The 27,593-nt window shown below is 45.2% G+C and overlaps 1 protein-coding gene across 1 annotated transcript in view; it reads left to right on the top strand.

The window, feature by feature from the left end:
- RNF17 (ring finger protein 17) overlaps positions 1-27,593 on the top strand; it is a 532,263-nt gene that overhangs the window by 58,748 nt on the left and 445,922 nt on the right. The window contains exon 5 of the mRNA XM_073612476.1: positions 24,789-24,927. Coding sequence (XP_073468577.1) covers positions 24,789-24,927 — 139 coding nt within the window. The remainder of the gene's footprint in view (positions 1-24,788; positions 24,928-27,593) is intronic.

The raw sequence follows: 27,593 nt of genomic DNA, 5'->3' as shown, positions 1-27,593 counted from the left end.
CGTTTTGGGCTCTAAATTTAGGGGTACACTAGTGAGACTGACAGGCAAAAAAGCTCCTGACTGTCAGCGACTGTATCAAAACGCTACCAAAAAACTGTTAGCGATCGCAGGGATCAGGCCTGACTCTGCGAACGCTGCAGTTATGTGTGCTTAGTGTTTTGTAAGTGTCAGTTATCGATCGATACTGCACTTGGGTGGGCTGGGCTGGGCCGAGGGGCAAAACGCAGGTGCTAGCAGGTATCTGGGCTGATCCCGCTAACACTGCGTTTATGTGAACCCTAAACTGCTGGGGAGTATAGATCTGATCGGATCAGATATCGATCCGCTCAGATACTATAGCACTAAGGGAGGTGTATGCTGCGTGCGTGGGTTTTAGCGGTACTGGCACTAACCTGACGCTGCCTGGGGCGACGCAGACCTTATCTGACCCTAAAAACGTAATTTATATCACCGCCGGGCAATTAGGGGGTTAAACCTTTATAAGGGAATAAACGGCGGGTGCCCTAAAACTATAATAAACTATAATAAACTACAAAAAACAAACTAGCTAACCAGCGTCACCCGTAACACTTATACGGTGATCGCTGGTGAAAGGGTTAACTAGGGGGCAATCAAGGGGTTAAAACCTTTAGCAGGTAGTATATGGGGGTCCCTGTCGCTATAACACACTGACAGCGAACCTATATACTTACCTCCCTAACTAGCGTCACCTGTGTCACTAATACAGCGATCAGAAAAACGATCGCTTAGCGACACTGGTGACGGGGGGTGATCACGGGGTTAACCTTTATTAGGGGGGGTTAGGGGGGTACCCTAGACCTAAAGGGGGCTAACCTAACTGCCCTAACACTTATAACGGTCACAAACTGACACCAATGCAAAAAAAAAAAAAAAAAAACTGCTATTGGTGTCAGTGTGACAGGGGGTACAGGGGGGTGAAGGGGGGTGACAAGTGTGCCTGCGTATTCTACTGGAAGTGTAGTGTTGGTGCACTTACTTGATGTCTTCTCTCCTTGGCGCTGGATCGAAAAGACCGGCTCGAGGAGAGATGACATCACTTTCTCTCCCTCTGTTTACATTACAGAGGGAAAGGAAGTGTTTTCATTCGCCGGGAGGGGGTGGCCAACAATGGATGGCCTCCCCCTGACCTCTCATCGCCCGGGAAGACATGGCGACCGCTTCGGGCACCAGGGGGGTTCGATCGGACCCCCCACCCGCGGAAGGCACATCACGTAGATCTACGTGATTTTGCCTGTCCGTGCCACCTTGCCGACGTATATCAGCGTGAGGTGGTCGTCAAGTGGTTAATGGTTTCCTAAAACATACAACTTTTCCTTGCAACATGCACATTTTCGTGCATCAAAGTAATTCCTAAACCTGATAAGGGCCACTGCTGAACTTTGACCTGAAGATCTTTACCAGGTTACTGGCATTTAGACGGAATGAGATTCTTCCCTCCTATGATTCACACAAATCAAGTTGGGTTCATCCCTTTTCGGCAGACGTTGGATAACACCAGATTGGCAAGTGATCTTATTGACTTGTCCAACCAGAATATGAGGCCCTCCTACTCATCCTCAATGCGAAAAAAAACCCTTCAAAAGGCTCACTTGACCGTTTTATTCATCACCTTTAGACGCCTGGAGATCAAGAGCCCTGTCCTCTAAGCTGTTATGCCCCTTTACTCTACAGCTCACCTTCCCCTTTTCAAATCTAACCATACCAGACAGGGCTGCTTCCCTCCCCTTGTTCTTTTTGCTATATAAATTGAACCTCTAGCAGCATGCATCAAGCGGAACCTTCATGTTCATGGTATTCCAGTGCTCAACAGAGACTTTAAAATCTCTTTATTCGCTAGCGACTTCCTCTTGATGCTTACCCAACTATACATTGTTCTCAATTTTCCTAAAGAATTGGATTGATATAGTTCATTCCCAGGCTATATAATAAATAAAACAAAGTGGAGGCTCTTTCCCCTAGTGTTCCCAAACAAACCTTACAGCGCCTTACTCAAACATACCCTCAGACTGCATTCAAACCTGTTTTGCAGTGTTTTGTAGTTTTGAACCTAGAAGACCTTCAACAAGCAAAATCCTTATAATTTCAATGGCTGCTGTTCACGCTTAAATGTAGAGAGGGGCTGTTGAAATGAGTAGAATTTTGCTTGTTGAGCTACAAAGCACTCATGGAAAACCAGTGATAAAATACTTATTGTAGCCTTATGAAACCCTACCAATTCCGTCCTCTGACTTTATTTTGCTTGGAATTCTAAGCGCCAATGAATTTTCAGGTCTGCTTTACTTGCTCTATAATATCAGGGAGGATTAGCTTTTACTAACCTCTCTAAATATTATCTTGCAGGGCAATTAAGACCTTTAGGGCCCTTTTACACTGGGGCGGTTTCGCAGACGCTATTGCGCTAATAGCTCCTGCAAACCGACCCGAAACAGCCGATGCTTTGTCTCCAGTGTGAAAGCCCCGAGGGCTTTCACACTGGAGCGGTGCGCTAGCAGGAGGGAAAAAAAGTCCTGCTAGCAGCATCTTCGGAGCGGTGAAGGAGCGGAGTATATACCGCTCCTGCCCATTGAAATCAATGGGACAGCGCTGCTATATCTGCAGAGGCGCTTTGCGGTGGTTTGTAACGCCCCACTAGCGGCCGAATACCGACGGTAAAGCGCCGCTTACAATAGCGGCGCTTTACCGCCGACGCCGCCCCAGCCCCAGTGTGAAAGGGCCCTTAGCTTTGTGGCTTACACTTCATTTCCTTAATTAAGTGAAATTTGAAAGCTGTAGATGGCTTCTAAACTCCTGAATTCTATGTTGCGGAGCTCCAATGTCTTAAATGTTACATAGAAAGGTAATTTGTACTCCGCCAAAAGGGAATTGGGACTTTAAATTGGCAAGGACACTGGATATTAAAAATCTGAATTTATTATACAAATAACATTTAGATTTTATAAAAAATCATCTAAACATGATTATATAACCAGACAAGACATAATTACTGTAATGATAAAAAAAATTAAACAAAAAACACAAAAATATGTAATATCTTGCAATAAATTGTATGATATAGTAGGTATTGTGAGTGTGGTATGGAATCTTAGTTAAGATCTAAGTGTTTTATTTCTCAGTGCCTCCAACCTTACGGTCATTTTTGTGAACCTAGTTCAGAATATCAGTACATACCACAATCCTTTCCTGAGTTAGTTAATTTATGGGGTTTTCTTACCAAAGTATAAATATCTCCCAACAAAATTAACAAGTAAATAATTTGACTTTATTAATTAACGAGTATAGTCCTACAATTTCATACAGAACTAGATTTTCTGGTGATTGATATTTCACACATGCATCATCAAAACATCTACACGGCAATGAAACTATATATCTAAATATTACAATTTACTCAGGGGAGCCCAAATTGGTCTGTTGGAAAAATATGTGGGGTAATCTACGCTTTATATTCAAGCACACAATATCCCTTGTCGCTCCGGGAAACAGTCCTCTGAATTTCTCCGTCCAGAAGGAATCCAAAATATGTCTCACTAAGTCAACAGAAAAATATTGCCAATTTGAAATAAATATTAAACTAACAGAGATACTAAAATTAAATGGAGCAATAGAACTCTCCCTGGGACCACAGAATTTTAAATTGATGTATACAAGTTTGTCTGAATTCCCCTAAACACAGCTACAATAATACAAGGCCTGCACAATCTATAAATGTCAATACTTTAACTATAAAATATAATCCTTACAATTTTGAGAGAAAAGATATAGGATTTGTACGATCTGTATCTTACCAACAGCTTAAAAGGGGAAGATGTCCGCCAATATCTAAGTGCATCGAGTGGTTCCAGTCACAAGGTCCAGCAAGATGGGAAGTGGTCAAATAGACTTCATGATCGTCTAGGGGTGTATCTGGTGTGTGGGTCTGTGATCCCTACTCTATGGCCCTCACATTCTTTATACCATCTGGGACAATAAGCTCATAAAATTATCATAAGTTCAGCCCAGAAGGTTTGGCTCATTCTCCATTAGTTGGGGAATTCTAATGATTTACCGGCTAAGCTTAGGTAATATCTTCAGCCACTAGGTGTGTCTGAGGACAGAAAATGTGTTCTAAACATATTTGTTAATAGAAAAATATGTTTTCTTTTATAATGGGTAATGTATCTATATATTGGGGCTATGAATATATTTATCTATTGTTTAGGGACCCCAGCAATTGGTACAAAATATAATACATTTGGTAAAAATGTGATTAATATTACACACAATGGATATTTATATAGACAGATGCATGACTCCTGCAAATCCTATGAAAACTTATATTTCTTGGGACAACCCATGTAATATGGGTATTTTCACGTGGATGGTATCTAAAACATAGTTCTTCATTAATTCTGTTTTTTAAATATTATATTCCTACTTTTAGTATCTCATATATTTATAATGCAATATGTATACAGGTTTTCAGTGTTTTCTTACAACGTTTGATATATAGCATTTGCATCACTTGTGATATACAGTAGGAGACCGCGATATTGTGTCAATCTCGCCGCATTTATCAACAGCGAGCCCGGTCGCGGGAGCCAGCGGCGAGATGGCTCACTCATCGGGAAAGGAAAACTTTTTTTTTTCCTTTCGCGATGAGCGACAGGCAGTGCAGACAGCTGTCTGGTATGAATCCTGAGGGGGAACGCCGCGCCAAATTTTAAATGAAAAAAGTGGCGTGGGTCCCCCCCCCCCCCCCCGGGGCATACCTGGGCCCTTCAGTCCGGTATGGATTGAAAGGGGAACCCCCTACGCCAAAAACTCGGCATGGGGGCCCCCCAAAATCCATACCAGACCCTTATCCGAGCACGCAGGCCGGCCAGGAAAGGGGGTGGGGATGAGCGAGTGCCCCCCTCCTGAGCCGTACCAGGCCGCATGCCCTCAACATGGGGGGGTGCCTGCGGGCCCCCCCACCTCAAAGCACCTTGTCCCCATGTTGATGAGGACAAGGGCCTCTTCCCGACAACCCTGGCCGTTGGTTGTCTGGGTCTGCGGGCAGAGGGCTTATCGGAATCCGGGAGCCCCCTTTAATAATGGGGCCCCCACATCCCGGCCCCCCACCCTATGTGAATGAGTATAGGGTACAGGGTACCCCTACCCATTCACCTAGGGAAAAAAGTGTCAAGAAAAAGAAAAAAACACAGTACACAGGTTTTAAGAGTAATTTATTAGGCAGCTCCGGGGTACCCCATACTCATTCACATAGGGTGGGGGGCCGGGATCTGGGGGCTCCCAGGTTCCGATAAGCCCTCCGCCTGCAGACCCCGACACCAACGGCTAGAACGGCTAGGGAAGAGGCCCTTGTCCTCATCAATATGGAGACAAGGTGATTTGGGGTGGTGGGGCCCGCAGGGCGCCCCCCTCCCCCAAGGCACCCCCCATGTTGAGGGCAGGCGGCCTGGTAAGGCTCAGGAGGGGTGGGGGTGCTCGCTCGTCCCCACCCCTTTCCTGGCCGGCCGGGCTGCGTGCTCGGATAAGGGTCTGGTATGGATTTTGGGGGGACCCCCATACCGATTTTTCGGCGTAGGGGGTTCCCCTTACAATCCATACCAGACTTAAGGGCCTGGTATGCCCCGGGAGGGAACCCACGTCTTTTTTTTCATTTACCAGACAGCTGTCAGCACTGCCTGTCGCTCATCGCGAAAGGAAAAAAAAGTGTTCCTTTCCCGATGAGTGAGCCAGTGCGACACGCACAGTACCCTGTCGCCGAGAACCAGCGTGATGGGATCGCGCTGGAAACACAATCTCGCGGTCATGTACTGTAGATATATATACATACAGGAATTGAAAGTCTTCCTTGAGTATTGAAATAGGACCGGTTTTGGTCAATAACAGTATAGTCTGTTCATACATTTGGGACTATTGACGTTTTTGGTGCATCTCAGTCATTGTCTGCGAGACAGCTTGAGTCAACATTGGGGTTGACTAAGGAGATACATTTATCCATTGACACAATGGGTTTATTTATCCACTTTTTTTTCTTTAATTGAAAGCTTAGTAAATTTAGTCTCTTGTCAGTTGGTTTTGGGTAAGATGACATTAGTGTTCATGTTTACTCAGCTTCAATACAGGATTCTGTTACTTGAATTTAGCCTTCCAATGGGTCATGAAACTTAGTCAACTGTTTCTATTGGGAGGGGAAGTGCTTTCTTGGAGTGTGACTCATTTAAACTTTATATGAAAAAAATGTGATATTTTGATGCGTCTCTGCCATGACAAAGTCCCCCTTTTGAATTCCAAGTATGTCAGGAAAACTTGCATGGAATTCACTCCATAACATGGCGAGAGTCAGATGATTGTTGGTAGTCTTTCTTGATGGGTGGTAACTTGGTGTGCAAAGGCCCTCCTTTGATCATCCGGTCACTATTATCTCTGATTATGAGTTTCGATGGCGTCAGGGATATAATTTTGCATTTATGTATACACTATTAAAAGGAAAAAAAAAAAATGTGTGTGTGTGTGTATATATATATATATATATATGTGTGTTCAGTTGAGTTTACCCTTTTGATTGACTTTGAAAGTATATGTTGCCGAGGGTTATTCCTCCAGCAACTGTAATTGGGACTTGGGGTGGCAAGCACGTAATTGATTGTGCATCCATCTCTCACTGATTTCACCATTCTGTGAAATATGCAGTTTATATGCCACAGGGGAGATCTTGTCCACAATGTTGAATGGACCTCTCCAGGATGGCAAGGAAGGAAGCTTTACATCCCAGTCCTTGCCTGTTTCCTTTACAAATTTCTTAAGTATTTTTACAATGGTCTGATTGTACCGTTCCACTCCCCCGCTAGAGGTGGGCCGATAGGCAATGTGTAGCTTTCTTTTTACACCCAATATCTTCCACAGTTTGGTCATTACTTCGCTAGTGAAATGAGTACCCCTATCAGATTCTATTATCTGTGAAAGGCCGAAGCGTGAAAATGTGGTTTATCAAAAGGGCGGCACATGTGTGGGAGCTGTTATTTGGTGCGGGAATGCATTCAACATATTTGGTAAATAAACATGTTACAGTTAACACATATCGATTCCCACGTGAAGATTTTGTTACAGGCCCAAAGAAATCCATTTGAAGGTCTGACCAAGGCATGCATATCCCCCTTTTCTGAAGGGGGTGCCCTATGGGTGGGCGAAGCCGGTTGAAATTGAGGACATATTAAGCGCCCTTGACAGTATGCCTTCACATTGCGCAGCATATGAGGCCAGTAGGCGTAATCCCGGAGGATCCCATAGGTGATTTTTTTCTCCGTGGTGCCCAGACTTGGGGGAGTCATGGGCATGCTGTAGCATTAAACCTCTGAATTTAAGGGGGACTACCCATTGTTGGATAGTACAGCCCTTGGAGGTGCGGATCAACAATCCCTGATGCAGCTTGAACTGGGATTTGGAATTCATTAATATACGTAAGTTTTTCTTGCTGGGATAATTTTCTTGACTAAGGGGATTCTGGTTCGGACGTTCCAAATGTTTATAAAACAGACCAATTATTGTGTCTTTTTTTTTGGGCTTCACTGGAGTTTTCATGACACCATTGCAATACATTTGAATTACCAGTCATCCCAGCTTGTTGCCTAGTGACAGCTTCTGACTGTACTGAGATTATCTATATCTAGCAACTCACCTGTTAGGGCCCCTTCTTTGGCTAGGGTATCAGCCTGATCATTCCCTTCTTTTTCTTCACCTATGAGTTTGGAGCGGCCTTTGGTTTTCTTAAAATATAGCGTGATCTCATGTAACCTTACTAATTGGTCGATTTGACACATCAACTCACCATGTTTCACAGATTTATGGTTACTTTTTACCTTGTTCCGTTTCCATTGGGGGAGATACTCCACAAAACTATTCCTAACGTAATTTGAATTGGTGATGATGGAGAATTCTTTAATGCCGTAATCTATGGCCATCTCAACAGCTTTCAGGATTGCAGCGAATTCAGCAACTTGGCTGCTTCTTGGCCCAAGTTTGTATCCCAGAGAGATTGGGGCTACACCTTGGGTCCATATGATCCTGATGTCAGCCACTAGTTGGAGCTGGCCTTTGTCCTTATGATGATAGGCACAGCCATCTACATAAACACACGGCAACTGTTTACAGTATTAATCATCATAAAATTTGTATGGTGACAACAGTTGTTCTTCTAAAAAGTCAGTGTCCGGGGTCCCCGCGCAGGGATCAGGGGCGGAACAATCATGCAGCTCAGCAAGGTCCTGGGCCACTGGACTTTTCTTCTGTTTATATCAAGTTTCCAGGGGCCACTCTTGCAAGGACAGAGTCCAAGCAGTGATGCGGCTATTAGACACATTTCCATCCCTGATACGTTCACTCTGTAAATACTGCAAAGGCTGGTGTGCGGACTCGACAGTAATTCTTTCACCTTGAATGTAACTGCGGAAATTCTGTAATTCCCAGACAGTGGACAATAAAGCTTTTTCGCAGTCATAAAACGTAATCTCAACTGAGGACAATGTTTTGTTGGCGTAAGCGATAATATTACTGCCATTTTCTTGTTTCTGATAAAGAACACAACTCATACTTACCTGTGTGCACCCTGTCTCAAGAAAAAAGGGTTTACCTCCTCCTGTATACGCAAGGCAGGGGGCTTGGGTGAGTCAGACCTTTAGTTCCTTCATAGTGTCTGTTTGTTCCTGCCCCATGACCACTCAGTGTCTTTCTTCAGCAGATGAAGTAACAGTTTGCTAATCTCGGCCTAATTGTCGATGAACTTGCGTGAATAGTTAACCATTCCTAGAAAGATCTTAATTCTTTAAGATTAGTAGGGACCTTTACAGTAAAAATACTGCTTCAACCTTTTTCTTTTGGGGGTTTAAACCTTCAGAAGTAACTTTATATCCTAAGAAATTTATTAGGGTGTTGCACCATTGTGCTTTGTATGGATAGCTTCACTCCAGCTGTCCTTAGCTGGCCCAAAATGTGTCGGAGTTCTGTGAGGTGTTTGGTCATATCAGTACTTTTGATGAGGATGTCATCGACGTATGCCAGTGTTCCTCACTCAAGGCATCTGGCATAGCCTTGTGCGTGAACACTGCGAATTCATGGCCAGAATTGGTATAGCTGAAAGGCATGCACACCCAGCAGTACTGTTGGTTTCCAAAACTGAAGGACAGTTTATATTGATTTTCTTAGCTGACTTTTGTGGTCCAGTATCCCTGGACACAGTCGAGGCCTGAGAATACCTGGGATCCCTGGAGTTGGGCAAGGCACTGGTCTATGTAGGGTACGGCCATCCTGACGTAGACACATTTTGCCAAGGCTTTGGCAGCTGTATCAGTTTTGTAGGGCCCAAACTCCATTTGACACCTATGTTTGATTTCCCTCCATGACTGATCGTATAGAGCCTGCACTGAATCAAAGAATTGTTTGTACTTTTCTTCAAATATCCATGGCAATAATTCAATTTTGGTACGATCGTCCTGAATGTTTAAGATTTTCAGGGTAAGTTCATAGGTTCCTATATGGTCAGTGATGGTTTGGGGACCCTTCTTGGAGAAAACGAGAACAGTTTCTTTTACAAATTTTATCACCTTGGGGGTGTCATATTTTTTTTATTGGGGTCCTAGTCTTCCTTTTTTGCCCATATGAAGCTCTTTCAACTTCCTCCTCTGTACATTCTGGGGAGTATCTTTGCAGCTTAGGGGGTGACCTGTCTTCTGACCCTGTCTCATTGTAACTTACCTGTGTCCCCTGGAAATATGAAGATTTCCGTTTTTCAATTTCCTGTTCCTCTAGATGACTTTGGCTCATGGATTCATAGTCTAATTGTTCCTTCTTTCCATCCGTCCCTCCATTGCTCTCTGCTCAGATCTAAGTTGCTCATTTTCTGCCTCACTCTTTATCTCTGTCGGCAGAGTCTGCTTCAACGGGGCTTTTTCTTTCTCATTTGTAACTTTCTGTTGCTTTACATTTGTGATATTTCCCTTGCAGTTTTTTGACTAAGTGACAGGAGTCTTCATATAAGGTCTGAGCATTTTGGATCTGGCCCATTAACTCTTCCTGACTTTCTTTAGATTGTCTGAGTCTACTCTCAGCCTGTTGGATTTTGGTTGTCAGGGAGTGGGTGGCCAACAATTCTCTTTTTAGGGTTGGCATTTGTTCAGCAACTTCATTATACAAAAACCAAAAACTGGCCAAGACTCTATAATGATTCGCTCTCCGCTTTTTGTGTTTTTTTTGCGCTAGCAAAAGCCATAATCATTTGGGAAAACCCGACCATTTTCAGTACAAAAAATCATCACTTAACCTCTGGGCCTGTTCTCTCTCCTCTTTAAGATATTTCTCTAAATTTGTCTCCTATTTCTAATCTTTTGCGAATATAATCGGTCACACCATAGTCAAGGACCCTACCTAAGTTTTCCTGAGACCCAGTGGCCTTTTTCTGGCTTGAGGTGGCTACCACTGGGGCGGTATCACCATCCTGGCTGTTTCTAGATGAACCTCATTTATCATCACTACCAGCCATGTTAATATACAACCGATATTTTTCACAATGTATATGCAAACACAATCACCAGTATGTTCTGTAATGTGGTAAGATTCCCTCTTACAAAATATCTCAGCAGTGCCTGCCAATTTTATGTTGAGTGTGGTATAGAATCCTAATTAGGAACTCAGTGCTTATTTTTCAGTGCCACCAACCTTACGGTAATTTTATGAACTTAGTTTAGAATGTCAGTGCATACCACAATCCTTTCCTGAGTTTAATTTATAGGGTTTTCCCACCAAAGTATAAAATATCTCCCAACAAATATAATAAGTAACTAATTTGACTTTATTAACGAGTATATTCATACAATTTCTTACAGAACTAGATTTTCTGGTGATTGATACTTCTTACATACACTATTAAAACATCAAAATAGCAGTGAAACGAAAACTAATATAATTACTCAGGGAAGTCCGAATTGGTCTGTTGGAAAAATATGTGCGGTAATTTACGCTTTGTATTCAAGAACGCAATATCCCTTTTAGCTCAGGGAAACAGTCCTAAGAATTTCTCCGACCAGAAGGAATCCAAAGTATGTCTCACAAAGTCAACAGAACAATATTGCTAATTTTAAATAATTATTAAACCAACAGAGCTCCAGAAATTATATGGAGCAATGAAACTCTCCCTGGGATCACAGAATTATAAATTGATGTAAATATATTTGCCTGAATTCCCTAAAACACGGTTATAATAATGCACCCCTAGACAATCAATGAATGTCAATACATAACCTATAAAATATTATCTCTACGATTATGAGAGAGAAGATTAAATAGAATTTGTATGATCTGTATCTTACCAATCAGCTTAAAGGGGGAGATATCCGCCAATAACTAAGCACATTGAGTGGTTCCAGTCACAAGGTCCAGCAAGATGGGAAGTGGTCAAATATCAGCAGACTTCTTGATATCTAGGAGTGCATCTGGTGTATGGGTTTGTGATCCTTTCCTTAGGGCCCTCACAACCTTTATACCATTTTGTGACAATAAGCTCATAAAATTATCATGAGCTCAGCCCAGGTTTGGCTTACACTCCATTGGTTGGGGAATTTTAACCACTTCCCGCCCGGCATATAGCAGAATGACGGCTGGGTGGTTCAGTTAACCTGACTGGGTGTCATATGACGTCCTGCAGAATAAAAGCCACCGTGCGCCCGTGGGTGTGCGCATTGCGGTGATCAGTCTGACACACAGCTACACCGATCTCGATAAAGAGCCCTTTACCACATGATCACCCGTGTCCAATCACGCCAGATCACGATGTAAACAGGAAGAGCCATTGATTGGCTTTTCCTCACTTGCGTCTGACAGACGCGAGTAGAGGAGAGCCGATCGACGGCTCTCCTGATGGGGAGAATTTTTATCAGTGCAGCCCCCCCTCGGATCCCGCCAAGGACCACCATCATGCCGCCCAGGACCACCAGGATGGCCATCCACACTGGACCACCGGGTATCCCCCCCCCCCCCCCCCCCCTTAGACCACCAGGGAAATGCAAATCTGTGCCAAGGCAGCTGCCAATTAATGCCCAGGCAGCTGCCAATCTGTGCCCACTCACAATGCCTACCACTGCCGGTGCCACTAGGGATGCCTATCAGTGCCGCATATCGGTGCCTGTCAGTGCCACCTCATCAGTGCCGCCTTATCAGTGCCCTTCATTGTTGTTTATCAGTGCCCATCAGTGAAGGGGAAAACTTACTGATTTACAAAATTTTATAATGGAAACAAAAGCAATACTTATTTTTCCCTTTTTGTCATTTCAGGACAGCCACAATAGAGAGATAGTCTCCTCCCCTTCCTCTGGAAACACTGCGCCAGCCCATAAATTCTCTCCTCCCCTGCCGGACCTCAGTTTATTAGTGTTTCCTCCGGTGGGGAGACACTGTGCAGAGGAACCAGGCCGGGTGCAGTCAGGGAGATTGTGGCCTTTCTTTCTAAAGAACATCCCTAGGGAAGCAGGGGCTTCCAGGATAAAGAGTGGCGGTAGATACCGCAGCTGAAGCCACCCCTTCCTTGCCGAGCGCGGCATCAGGTCGTGGGGGACCCCTATCGCGTCCACAGGGCCGCAGCGTGGAGACCGTCCGCTCTCCCTGTTCTTTGTACATGCCGCAAATTTGGAACCAGCGGGCCGGACGACGGGTGACGTCATTTCCGGCGGGGGGTGGGGGGTGTGTGTGTGTTCGCAGACGCTTTCCCTTTGACCCGCGACTTCCGGTTCCGGGTCGCTGTGCTGATAGGGGGCCGGGCTCAGGCTGGAGTGAGTTGCTACACGTGGAGACAGTGTGAGACTCTACACAGGCAACCACCTGCAGTCATGTCTGAGGCAGATGCTGCAACTCATACGGACGCTATCTCCAGCCTTCCAAAGGTAAGAGTTCCCTGGGGAAGGGTCCTCTCTATCTACGGATTGCTCCTCCTCATGTATGGTTCCTTACTTAGAGGGGGGGCAGACCCCCTGGGGGGTGGGGGGGTGTGCGCAGTTCCCTTAAGGTGGTTCTGGTACACTCCCAGGGTTGTTTCCACTTAAACATACTGAATGTAATATGTGGTTTTTGTATGTAATTTCAGAAATCTACAGAAAAAACAAAGTCCACTCATGTCTCTAAAAGGAAGTGTGCCTCTTGCAGAGACAGTTTAGGGGAAGCATGGACCAAAGTTTTGTGTAAAGAATGCATAGACTCCCTGGTTAAGGAAAGGGAATCTGAACAGCGGTCTGGTTTGGCAGCTTCTGTGAAGGAACTGTCATCCACCTTTTCATCCTTTAAAACGTTTTTTGAGACGTTTCAGCTTCCCTCTAAACCCATTCAGCAGGATACAACCCTGCCTCATGCTCAGGGCTCTGCACCTGCCAGATCTACTAATTTAGTTATGGCAGAAGAAATGTCAGGCCCTTCCGGGGTGGAGTTGAGGCAACCAGACAGTGGCACGTCTTACTCCCATGAGGAGTCAGAAGGGGAAGACCAGGACGGGGAGTACAGAAAAGTCTCCAGGTATAAATTGTCCCTGGATGAGGTGGAAGACCTCTTAGGGGCAATATATACAACCCTCGGTATACACGAGGATAAGAAACCCCTATCCCTCCATGACCTTATGTATAAGGGCTTGGGAGATCAAAAAAGAAGAGTTTTTCCAGTACATGAAGTTCTGGTGGAAACGATTAAAAAGGAGTGGCAGGATCCTGAGAGGAAACCCTTTTTTTTCTAGCTCCCTTAAAAGGAGGTTCCCATTTTCTGAGGATCCAGCGTCCATTTGGAATTAAAATCCCAAATTGGACGCCGCCTTCTCTCAGGTCTCTAGACACACAGACCTGGCATTCGAGGATATGGAGGCCTTGTCGGATGTAATGGACAAGAGGATAGACTCACTTCTAAAAAAGAGGTGGGACTCAACTGTGGGTAATTTAAAGCCAGAAATGGCTGTTACTGTGGTAGCCCGCAATTTAGAACATTGGCTTTTCCAGATTCAGGAGCATATTGAAGCTGGCACAGCCAAGGAAACTATCCTAGCTTCGTTCCCCACGATTCTGCGAGGAATCGCATACATTGCAGACGCCTCGGCAGAGTCAGTCCGTATGTCGGCCAGATCAGCGGCGCTGGCAAATTCGGCCAGAAGAGCGCTCTGGCTGAAGACTTGGCCGGGGGACACCGCCTCTAAGGTCAAATTGTGCGGGATACCTCTGACAGGTGATCTACTCTTTGGCCCTGGGTTAGAGACGGTCTTAGACCGTACAGCGGACAAAAAGAAGTCCTTTCCGCTTAAACGGAAAGCCCCAGCTCAGGCAAGGAAGGGGTTTCATCCGAAAAAAGGCAAGGAATCTCCCAAACAAGGGAAGAAAACCTGGGGCCAAAGAGGCAAGGGCAGAGGAGGGGCGATTTTTCGCCCTCCTGAGAAAGCCCGTAAAGATCAATGACTCTCTAGGGATGGTGGGAGGAAGACTGGGGGCCTTCCTTCCACAGTGGGAGACCCTCTCACCCAATCGATTTATCCTTGGGGCTCATAAGAAGGGGGTATCTCTTGGAGTTCTCAAAGCCCCCCCCGCAAAGGTTCCTTGTTACGCAGCTTTCCACCTGCCCAGCAAAGGCCGAAGCTTTGGTAGATGCCCTTAAGGAACTGGAGATTCAGAACGTAGTTCACAGAGTACCAAAGGGGCAGGAAGGGGAGGGGTTCTATTCCCACGTATTTGTGGTGAAAAAACCCTCAGGGAAATTCAGATTGATTCTGAATTTAAAACCCTTAAACAGGTCAATTTGCTACAAAAGATTCCGCATGGAGTCAATTTTTACGGTCAGGGCCCTGCTGCCACACAACTGTTACATGGTGTCTCTGGACCTCAGAGACGCGTATTTACACGTCCCTATCGCAGAAACCTCCCAAAAGTTTCTCCGGTTAGCAATAGACCTGAAAGGTACGATACTGCATCTACAGTTTTAAGCACTGCCTTTCGGGCTATCCTCCTCGCCCCGCATATTCACAAAGGTACTGGCAGAGGCGCTGGCCTTCCTGCGACTCCAGGGGGTGTCAGTCATAGCCTATCTGGACGACTTGCTCCTATTTGCAGTATCCCCAGAACAGTTGATCAAGGACCTCGATCTAACAAAGCGGGTACTAACAGGGTTGGGGTGGCTGCTGAACTTAGAAAAGTCCAGTCTCATTCCCTCACAGCGCATTGTGTACCTGGGATACCTGCTGGACACTACGCTTTTGAGGGTTTTCCTTCCAAGGGAAAAGATTCTAAAGCTGGACAGAGCAGTTTTCTCCCTCCAGTGCAACCACCTGGTTTTAAAAAGGTCCATAATGTCAGCGTTAGGCCTTCTAACGTCTACTCTTCCAGCAGTGCAGTGGGCAGGATTACATTTTCATCCCCTGCAGTCATATGTACTAAGAGTATGGGACCACAGTCAGAGGGATCTAGACACCTTAGTACAGGTTCCCCATCAAATAAAGAGATCTCTTTGGTGGAGGAAGGAAGTGAACTTGTCACAGGGACGTCTGTGGCTTATCCCAGTTCTGCAGATCGTAACCATGGACGCTAGTGGCAAAGGCTGGGGGGCACATTTGGGATCCCTTCTAGCGCAGGGCACATGGAAGGGCGACGAACTGCAAAGGTCTTCCAACTGGAAAGAGCTGAGGGCAGTAGGCCTAGCCCTCAGATTTTTCAAAAAGGAACTCCAGGGCCACCATATACAGGTACGGTCGGACAACTCATCCACCGTGGCCTATATAAACAAGCAGGGAGGCACCAGGAGCGGAAGTCTGTTGGCCCTAGCAAAGGATATTCTAAGCTGGGCCGAGTCCAACACTCTCTCACTCTCAGCGTTTTTTTTGAGAGGGGAGAGGAATATAATCGCAGATTTCCTCAGCCGGAGGAGTCTAAAGGAAGGAGATTGGGCCCTCAACCAGGAGGTCTTCAATCTCATATCCAAGAAATGGGGACCTCCGGAAGTGGATCTTTTCGCTTCAAAAGACAACGCAAAAACTTTTTCTCCCTAAATGTAGGGGAAGGAGCACTGGGGGTGGACGCATTATCTCAGAATTGGCATTTCAGGACATGCTACGCCTTCCCTCCACCGGTGCTATTACCGGCGGTTCTGAGGAAGTTTCAACTAGAGAGCACCTCTCTCATTCTAGTAACTCCACATTGGCCGAAAAGGGCATGGTTTTCAATCCTCAGTCAGTTAGCAGCGGAGCCGCCCCTTTTCCTTCCACCTCGAAAGGATCTTCTGTCGCAGGGTCCAGTCCTCTGCCCACAGGTGCAGCAGTGGAAATTAGCGGCCTGGCTACTGAGGAGGGTATTTTAAAATCTAAGGGATTTTCAGAGGGCTTAATCTCCACCCTCCTCAACAATAGGAAAAAGGAGACACGTAGGATTTACAAAAAGGTCTGGCTCCTTTTCAATAAATGGTGCATAGAAAACTCCTTCTTGGTGCAGAGTCCCGTAGCTGTGTTGGAGTTTCTGCAGTGTGGAGCGGAAAAGGGTTTATCTGTAGGCACCCTTAAAAGTCAGGTTTCAGCACTCAGTGCTTATCTGGAGAAGTCTCTGGCTACCAATCCATGGGTGGTCAGATTCTTTAGGGCACTGTCAAGACAGAGACCTACCCGAGGTCCACCCTTTCCCAGGTGGGATCTATCTCTGGTTTTACAGAGCCTTACGGGAATTCCCTTTGAGCCATTGGACAAGTGCCTGTTAAGGGAGCTTACCCTAAAAACAGTATTTTTAGTAGCAGTGACAACTGCCAGGAGAGTCAGCGAAATTGAGGCGTTATCAATTAGACCTCCTTTTTGTGTTATTTTACCAGACAGAATAGTCCTTAAGACTGATCCAGCTTTTTTGCCTAAGGTGGCGTCAGGCTTTCACAGAAGCCAGGAAATAGTCCTACCCTCGTTTTGTCCCAATCCTTCAGGTGAAAGGGAACTAAAATTTCATTTTTTAGATGTAAGGAGGTGTATCCTACAATACCTAGAGATGACTAAAACAATAAGGAAGTCTGATTCTCTATTTATTTTGTTTTCTGGGGCCAGGAAGGGGCTCAGAGCGTCCCGACGCACGATTGCCAGATGGCTTAGATTAGCTATTGGGCAGGCATATTCTTTAGCAGGGAAGGAGATCCCTAAAGGCATAAAGGCACACTCCACCAGAGCAGTGGCAACTTCCCAGGCAGAGAAGGCTGGAGCAACGCCAGAGCAAATATGCAAGGCAGCGACATGGTCCAGCTACTCCACTTTCATTAGACATTACAGAGTGGACCTGGTGGCGGCAGGTGAGCAGGCTTTTGGGCGAAAAGTTCTGCAAGCTGTAGTCCCACCCTAATTGGTAAGTGCTCGATTATCCTCTCTATTGTGGCTGTCCTGAAATGACGAAAAGGGAAAATTAAAGTTACGTACCAGTAACGTCTTTTCCTGTAGTCTTTCAGGACAGCCCTAGTTACCCACCCTAAGCTTGGGGGGTCTTATTAAAGACCAGAACGCAGTATGATAATGATATTGATTGGTATGTTATTAATGTGTTCTTGTGTCTCCCCAGCTGGCCGGAGGTGCTCTTGAAAAAACTGAGGTCCGGCAGGGGAGGAGAGAATTTAAGGGGCTGGCACAGTGTTTCCAGAGGAAGGGGAGGAGACTATCTCTCTATTGTGGCTGTCCTGAAAGACTACAGGAAAAGACGTTACCGGTACGTAACTTTAATTTTTTTTCAAAATTTTCGGTCTTTCTTATTTAGCAAAAAATAAAAACAGCAGAGGTGATCAAATACCACCAAAAGAAAGCTCTATTTGTGGGAACAAAATGATAAAAATTCTGTTTGGGTACAGTGTTGTATGACCGCGCAATTGTCATTTAAACAGCGACAGCGCAGAAAGCTGAAAATTGGCCTGGGCAGGAAAGTGTATAAGTGCCTGGTATTGAAGTGGTTAATGATTTGCCAGGTACCATAGGTAAGATTATCTTCAGCCACTGGGGGGTGTCTGAGGTTAAAGTGTTTCTAAACTTATTTTGTTAAAAGAAAGGAATGTGTTTTCTTATGAGTATCTATATTTTGGGGATATGAATATATGTTTATACTGTTTAGGGATCCCTAGTAATTGGTACATAATATAAGCATTGAGTATAGATGGGATTAATTAGAATCACACAAAATGGATATTTATATGCACAACGACATGACTCCTGTATCTCCTATGTAAACCTATTTGTCTTGAGACAACACATGTAATATGGGTATTTTCATATAGATGCGGTCAAGGCTTCTATGTCTTTACCACCATACGATGGGTATCTAAACACAGTTTTTCATTCATCCTATATCGACATATCCTATTCTTGCTGCTAATATCACATGTATTTATAATGCAACATGTATACAGGTTATCAGTGTTTTCTTAAAACGTCTGAGAAATAGCATATGCATCACTATATATATATATATAATATATATATATATATATATATATATATATTTATATATTTATATTCAAGAAGAAAAATATGTACAGGAATTGAAGATCTTGGTTGTTGGAAGTGGAACTTTAGACTTTTTTTTTTTTTTTTTTTTACTGAGAGTCTGGAGAAAAGTTCAGCTGTAGAAACAAACGCTCCTTATCGACACTTATTGGTCAATACCATTATAGTCTGTTCATACTTTTGGGATTGAGTTTTGGGTGTCATATAAACCATACAGCTCATCCATTGTCTGTAAGACAGCTTGAGTCAACATTGGGGTTGACTAAAGATCTAAATTCACAATGGGTTTATTTATCCACATTTCTTCTTTAATTGAAAGCTTTGTAACTTGGTTTTGAACACACAAATTTTGTTCCTTGTCAGCTGGTTTTGTGTAGTGTTTATTTTTTGTTGGGAGGGGAAGTGTTCTTTTGGAAGTTGACTCAGAACTTAACAGTTTTTAAATTTAAAATATATTTTGAGGTATCTCCTTCATGACATGCTCGTTACAGCTTACAATCTAAAAGGCAGTGACACAAAAGGTAATAACTGCGGGGGATGAGCTGATGGTGAAGGTGGAACAACAGTTAAGTGGTGATGGGATAGGCATCTCTGAAGAGAATGGTTTTCAGGGATTGCCTAAACATGGACAGTGTAGGAGATAGTAGCACAGATTGGGGGAGGGAGTTACATAGGATGCGAGAGGCTCGGTAAAAAACCTGGAGGAGAGCATGGGAGAAGGTGAAGGTGGGCGGCACAGTGGTGTAGTGGATAACACTTTCACCTAGCAGTAAGAAGGGTTGCTGGCTCGAATCCCAACCATGACACCACCTGCCTGGAGTTTGCATGTTCTCTCTGTGCCTGCGTGGGTTTTCTCCGGGTACTCCGGTTTCCTCCCACACTCCAAAGACATGCTGGTAGGTTAATTGGATCCTGTCTAAATTGTCCCTAGTATGTATGAATGTGAGTTAGGGACCTTAGGGTGTAAGCTCCTTGAGGGTAGGGAACTGATGTGAATGTACAATGTATATGTAAAGCGCTGCGTAAATTGATGGCGCTATATAAATACCTGAAATAAATAATAAATAATAATAAATAAATAGGTGGAGCTAGAGAGCAGGAGGTCTTGGAAGGAATTTGAACAATCTGGTTGGTATTTTGAGATCAGGTTAGTGATGTAGCTGTATACACCTATAATAAGTGTGCATCAACACAATACAACTAGATTTCCACAACCATACATATGATAAAAACATTGAGTTAAATTTCTTCAGCATGCATTTACTCTGAGAAACAACAAATGTCCCAATGAAATAGAATATTGCACTCCATTGAGGTGAATAAATCATTGCTTGACAGCGCCATGGTAGTTCATTGAGAACTACAAGCTGAACTACAAGCTGACATCCGCAAAGGCTGTCCGTAGTTGTAGACCATTCACAGAACTGTGAATAAATAATGTGGCCAAGCGGGCAGAGCCGTGCACGGTTGCATTTTCTTTAGATTGTGGCAGTGAGCGGGGGGAGATGATCCCCACTTGCTGCCAAAATGGGTGATTGGGGAATTGTGGGGGCCGGTGAATTTGTAACATGTTACATCCTGGATATGGGTCTAACATGTTCCAAAAGGTGAACTTATCCTTCAATATAAAAAATAGTGCAGCGCTCCTACGCTGTGATTGACCTCGTCTTTAAAAAAAAGGGGGGGGTTCCACAAAAGGAGGTACAGTACCTGACCACGAGATTGTGTTTCCAGCGCGATCCCATCGCGATGGTTCTCGGCGACACTGTACTGTGCATGTCGCGCTGGCTCACTCATCGGGAAAGGAAAACTTTTTTCCTTTCGCGATGAACGACAGGCAGTGCTGACAGCTGTCTGGTATGAATCCTGAGTGGGAACGCCGCGCTAAATTTTAAATGAAAAAAACGGCGTGGGTTCCCCCCCAGGAGCATACCAGGCCCTTAGGTCTGGTATGGATTGTAAGGGGAACCCCCTACGCCGAAAAATCGGCGTGGGGGTGCCCCCAAAATCCATACTAGACCCTTATCCGAGCATGCAGCCCCCTCCCCCCCCCCCCCGGGCCGTACCAGGCCGCATGCCCTCAACATGGGGGGAGGGGCGCCCTGCGCGCCCCCCCACCCCAAAGCACCTCATCCCCATGTTGATGAGGACAAGGGCCTCTTCCCGACAACCCTGGCCGTTGGTTGTCGGGGTCTGCGGGCGGAGGGCTTAACGGAATCCGGAATCCCCCTTTAATAAGGGGGCCCCCAGATCCCGGCCCCCCCCACCCTATGTGAATGAGTATGGGGTACATGGTACCCCTACCCATTCACCTAGGGAAATAAGTGTTAATAAAAAAAAAAAAAATACAGTACACAGGTTTTAAGAGTAATTTATTTGGCAGCTCCGGGGTCTTCTTCCGACTTCTCCCGGTGTCCAGCCACTTCTCCCAGGCCCCTCCAGATCTTTTGCCAGCGGGGGCTCGGTCTGCTGCCGCTGTCTTGTCGCCGCTGTCTCCTCTTCTCTTCTCTTCTTCCGATGTTGACAAGACGCTTTCTCCGGCTAGAATGCTGTGTGCGAGCTGCGGAGCCAGCATGCGCAGGGACTCTGGCGTCATTAGGGGGTGTGACCCCAGAGTCCCTGCGCATGCTGGGACTGTGACGTCACAAGGGGACGGGGTCACCGCCTATATAAATGGCTCCGCAGCTCGCACACAGCATTCCAGCCGGAGAGAGCGCTGTGTCAACATCGGAAGAAGAGAAGAAGCAACGAGACAGCGGCGACAAGACAGCGGCAGCAGACCGGACCCCCGCTGGCAAAAGAGCTTTAAGAAGATAGCGGAGGTGCCCGGGAGAAGAGGCTGAACACCGGGAGAAGTTGGAAGAAGACCCCGGAGCTGCCTATTAAATTACTCTTAAAACCTGTGTACTGTGTGTTTTTATATTTATTGACACTTTTTTCCCTAGGTTAATGGGTAGGGGTACGATGTAAAAAAAATTTTTTCCTTTCCCGATGAGTGAGCCATCTCGGTGCTGGCTCCCGCGACGGGGCTTGCAGGTGTCAAATCTCGCCGATAAATGCGGCGAGATTGACACAATATCGCGGTCACCTACTGTAAGCTTCCATGCAAAAGGGGCACTGAGGTGGTTTCACTGTGGAGATAGCTTGATTCACTGGCAGCAAGATTTTTCATGAGAGCACATTTAAGAAATGTGAAGCTCAACTGTTACCCTGAAAAATCTATATTTACGATTTTTCATATCTCATAGATATGATGTGGGTTAAATGAGAGTTCTTTGACCAAGAGTGAAAGTTCTAATATAATATTTATTAGGAAGCAGTTGAAAGTCTAGCTAATACACAATCATCTCTCTATAGCCTTACACCAAGGAAGAAAATATTAGGTTGAAATAAAATATTTATATGAAGGAATACAGAGTATATTCCTTAAAACAGTAATCTACAAACGTATTTAGTTACAAGTAAAAGGGGCATACCTTTCCCCATAATTACCCATCCTTACCAAAGGTCTATTCTGCCGGCTGGTCTATCAGAAAGAGAGCTTTACTTCCCGTTAGTCTGTGTATATCAAACCAGGCTGATATCTCATTGGTTGGCTTAGCTTGGACCATGATTGGAGGGCTTACTCCATAAGTCGGCCCCCTTTCATGCAAATCCTTGTGACTATTTTGGCCAGGGGATTTAATTGAATTTCCCCTAGGAAGTTAGGTATTGATTATGGGTTGGGCTCCCTCCAATGCATATCCCAGCATGGGGTCCTTTGACGTGAGTTTGTGTACCACATTGGGGTTTGGAACCCATTGTACGCAAAAGCCTGGGCACCGTCTTGTCTGCTTAGCCTAACCTTCTTGGTGGCTCTGTTACATAGATACAAAGCTACCGTAGTTGAACTATATTCATAATTACAATATTTTACAGCTATTAATAGAGACTTTTGACGTTGATTGGACTTTTTATATTTTTAAATTGTATGGGAAAGGTGGTTAGATATTTTAGGAGCGCTAGACTTTTTTTTTTTTTTTTTTTTTTTTTTAATATTTACAGTGACTACAGAAATTTTTTTTCTTCCCTTATTGTCTGCACTAAAACAATTATGCCGCGTACACACGAGCGGACTTTTCGACGGACTAGGTCCAGCGGACCGGACTCCATCGGACAATTCGACCGTGTGTGGGCTCCAGCGGACTTTTTTTGCCCAAAAGTCCGACGGACCTAGAAATAAAACACGTTTCAAATCTTTCGGACGGACTCGAGTCCGGTCAAAGAGTCCACTCGTCTGTATGCTAGTCCGATGGACGAAAAACGACGCTAGGGCAGCTACCGGCTATGAACTTCCTTATTTTAGTCCGGTCGTACGTCATCACGTTCAAATTCGTCGCACTTTGGTTGATCGTGTGTAGGCAAGTCCGTTCGTTCGAAAGTCCTCCGGACCTAGTCCGTCAAAGTCCGCCCGTGTGTACGCGGCATTAAACATATTAGGGTTTTAGTGATAGAATATAAAGACTATCTAATCAGGTGCAAGGGGATTTTTGCTTGCACATGATTGGATAATGGAAATCCGCAGTTTCACCACACTATAAACTCTGGTGAAAATAAATGCAACTGCACCTGCAAAGTGCACTATTTGCCTTTAGTAAATCAATCATTGTTATGTTTGTACATATACCGTATCTCACAGAAGTGGGTACACTCCTCACATTTTTGTAAATATTTTATTATATCTTTTCATGTGACAACACTGAAGAAATGACACTTTGCTACAATGTAAAGTAGTGAGTGTACAGCTTGTATAACAGTGTAAATTTGCTGTCCCCTCAAAATAACTCAACACACAGCCATTAATGTCTAAACTGCTGGCAACAAAAGTGAGTACACCCCTAAGTGAAAATGTCCAAATTGGGCCCAAAGTGTCAATATTTTGTGTTGCCACCATTATTTTCCAGCACTGCTTAACCCTCTTGGGCATGGAGTTCACCAGAGGTTCACAGGTTGCCACTGGAGTCCTCTTCCACTCCTCCATGATGACATCACGGAGCTGGTGGATATTAGAAACTTGTGCTCTTTCACCTTCCATTTGAGGATGCCCCACAGATGTTCAATAGGGTTTAGGTCTGAAAACATACTTGGCCAGTCCATCACCTTTACCCTCAGCTTCTTTAGCAAGGCAGTGGTCGTCTTGGAGGTGTGTTTGGAGTCGTTATGTTGGAATAATGGCCTGCGGACCAGTCTCTGAAGGGCATTCATGATTCCCTCAATGAAGTGTAGCTCCCGAGTGCCAGCAGCACTCATGCATCCCCAGACTATGACACTCCCACCACCATGCTTTACTGTAGGCAAGACAAACTTGTCTTTGTACGCCTCACCTGGTTGCTGCCACACACACACTTGACACCATCTGAACCAAATAAGTTTATCTTGGTATCATCAGACCACAGGACATGGTTCCAGTAATCCATGTCCTTAGTCTGCTTGTCTTCAGCAAACTGTTTGCCGGCTTTGTTGTGCATCATCTTTAGAAGAGGCTTCCTTCTGGGACAACAGCCATGCAGACCATTTGGATGCAGTGTGCGGCATATTGTCTGAGCACTGACAGACTGACCCCCCCCCCCCACACCCTTTCAACCTCTGCAGCAACCTCTTCTTTGGTCGACCATGGTGAGGTCTGTTCTGAGTGGAACCTGTCCTATTCAACCACTGTATGGTCTTGGCCACCATGCTGCAGCTCAGTTTTAGGGTCTTGGCAATCTTCCTATAGCCTAGGCCATCTTTATGTAGAGCATAAATTCCTTTTTTTCAGATCCTCAGAGCATTCTTTGCCATGAGGTGCCATGTTGAACTTCCAGTGACCTGTATTGAAGAGTGAGAGTGATGACACCAAATTTAACACACCTGCTCCCCATTCACACCTAAGACCTTGTAACACTAACGAGTCACATGACACCAGGGAGGGGAAATGGCTAATTGGGCCCAATTTGGACTTTTTCACTTAGGGGTCTACTCACGTTTGTTGCCAGCGGTTTAGACATTAATGGCTGGCTGTTGAGTTATTTTGATGGGACAGCAAATTTACACTGTTATACAAGCTATAAACTCACTACTTTACATTGTAGCAAATGTTAATTCTTCAGTGTTGTCACATGAAAATATATTTTCAAACATGTGAGGGGTGTACTCACTTTTGTGAGATACTGTATGTTTTCTGTCTAGCCAACAGTTGATTTCTTTCTCTTGTTATACAACACTAATGCCTTTTGCCCAAATATTTTTCCAGGTTTCCCTCTCAAGTTCCAGGTTCACTTGAATATGCAGCTGTTGCTCATTATAAAGATCCAGAGTTTCCCAAGAACATGAAAGAAGTTGTTGTCCTTGCCTGTCATGTGAATGATCCCTCTGATTTCTACATTCATGTGGTATGTTTATGGTTTCCTAAATTATAGTATCGTTGACTTAATAAAAAACTAATTTTTGTATGTCTTTTGTAAAATGTAGTGTTGGGTATTGTCACGAGGGTCACATACCTGATGTGAGACTGAAGTAGTGGGGAGGCCTCCCTTGCACCTCGGGTCCTTGAAGCCTCTGGAGATGGAGACAGAGAGTTGGTGGACACTGAGTGGCAGGGGTGCAGAGATTCCTGGGTATTTTCCTGTCTTTTTCCATCAGGTTGAGGTCACTTCCTGTGTGCGCCCTGGGCTTTTTCCTGCCCTTTTCCATCAAGTATTCTGCGCAGGATGCCCATCTGGGATAAAGCTCGGAGCATAAATGTTCGACTTGGGTTTCCAGGCGTTCTCTTCAGGGCCGTAACCCCTCCACTGTACCAGAAATTGGCGTCCGCGGCCCCTTCTACGGCAGTTCAGGATGTCCTCCACCTCGTACTCCTCAATCCCTTTTAATCCTAGATGGAGGCGGAGGATGGGCACCACATTCCCCAAAGGGGTCCTGTGCCACGGGCTTCAGGAGGGAGGCATGGAAGACCAGATGCATCAGGTAAGTTGAGGGCAGTTTGAGTTTGTAGACAACAGGGTTGAATTGGGACAGGGAAGGGCCCAATGAACTTGGGACCCAATTTCTTGGAGGGACAGGCCATCTTTAAATGCCTGGTAGACAGCCAAACCTTGTCTCCCGGTTGACGATCCAGGTCCCTCGCCACCTTCGATTATAGATGGTCTTGTAATCCAGCTGTGCCTTGACCATGGTATCCTTTAGGAGCTCTAAGTTGTGTAGAAACTCCACTCTGTTCCAGACAGCTAGGACAGAAGCGGGTAGGACAGGGGAAAAAGAAGGGTGGTACCCCAGGTTGGCGTAGAGTGGTTATTGCTTAGTGGTAGAATGTATTGCGTTGTATGCGAATTCTGTGCAAGGAAGTAGGCACACTCAATTGTCTTGGACAAAGGTGGAGAAACAAAGAAGGTACTGTTCAAGAGTTTGGTTTGTGCGTTCCGTTTGTCCATTGGTCCGAGGGTGGCAGGCTGAAGAGTAGTGGTTCTCGATGTCTAGAGCAAGACAGAGCTCCTACCAGAATTTAGAGGTGAATTGGACCCCACGATCCGATACAATATTGCTGGGGACCCCATGGAGGCATATGATCTCCTAGATAAAAGCCTGAGCTGTTTCTGGGGCGAAAGGAGTGCCAATCATAGAAATAAAATGAGCCATTTTTGTAAGATGGTCCACAACAATTATGGATGTAAACCCATCAGAGGGTGGTAGCTCCACCATGTAATCCATGCTGATCTGTTCCCAGGGTCTGGAGGGAACAGGCAGGTGACGTAGGAGACCACATGATTTATTTTCTGTTTTGCTGTGTTTGCATACCGGGCAGGAATTGACGTAAGCGTGGCAGTTTGCCTTAAGGGTAGGCCACCAAAACGTTTGCAAAAGCAGATCGGTGGTTTTGGTCACCCCGAAATGCCCTGCTAACTTGTCATGGCAAAGTTTGAGCACAGGAACTCTCAGTTGAAGGACACAAACACAGCATGGCGTCCGGCGTTGGCGAGTTATCTGATGTGGGATACATGCGGGACAGAGCATCAGGTTTACAATTTTTGGATCCCGGACGGTACGTGATATGCATTTGAAATCGGGTGAAGAAGACTGCCCATCTGGCTTGTCTAGGTCTGAGACGTTTAGCTGTACGGAGGTATTCCAAATTCCTATGATCAGTGTAGACCAGTATAGGGTGTGAGGCTCCTCCCAATAGATATCGCCATTCTTCCAGGGTCAGTTTAATAGCAAAGAGCTCCCGGTCCCCTACATCATAGTTCCTTTCGGCTGGGGACAACTTCCTGGATAAGAAGGCAACAGAATGCAAGATGGCTGTGGTTTGGTGAGAAAGGCCTGCCTCAACCGCAATCTCTGAAGCGTCAACCTCCAAAACGTATGACAGGGCTGGGTCGTATGGACGAAGGATCAGGGCAGAGGTGAATTGTTTCTTGAGTTTGTTGAAAGCCATTTTTGCTGAGGGGGGCCACAGAAAATGACTGTTTTGCTTGGTGAGTTGTGTGATAGGTGAAATTGACGAGAAGCCGTTGATAAATCTTCTATAAAAATTGGCGAATCCCACGAACCTCTGGACGCTCTTACGGTCTGAGGGTACTGGCCATTTAAGAACTGCAGGTACCTTTTGGGGGTCCATGGAGATGCCAGAAGTCGAAATAATGAGGCCGAAGAATTGTATGGTCTCTTTCTCAAACTCACATTTTTCAAGCTTGGCATAGAGTTTATGGGCTCGGAGGCGAAAAAGGACTTTTCGCATGTGGATGTGATGTGCCTCAAGGGAAGGTGAAAAAACAAGGATGTCATCTAAGTACACTATCATAAAAAGGTCAAGAAAATCCTGAAAGATGTCGTTTACCAAGTGTTTGAAAGTTACTGGGACGTTACACAGCCCAAATGGCATGACCAAATACTCAAAATGGCCAAACCTAGTACGAAAGGCCGTTTTCCATTCATCGCTCTCTTATCCGTATTAAATTGTAGGCCCCCCGTAGGTAGAATTTTGAGAAGACCTTAGCAGTGCTGAACCTCTGAATGAGTTCAGGGACTAGAGGCAACGGTTATCGGTTCTTGATTGTGATAC

This window comes from Aquarana catesbeiana, linkage group LG02, assembly GCF_042186555.1.
Source record: "Aquarana catesbeiana isolate 2022-GZ linkage group LG02, ASM4218655v1, whole genome shotgun sequence".
Taxonomy (NCBI): Eukaryota; Metazoa; Chordata; class Amphibia; order Anura; family Ranidae; genus Aquarana; species Aquarana catesbeiana.
The sequence above is the reverse complement of the archived record's forward strand: the minus strand, read 5'-3'. Positions and strand labels throughout refer to the sequence as shown.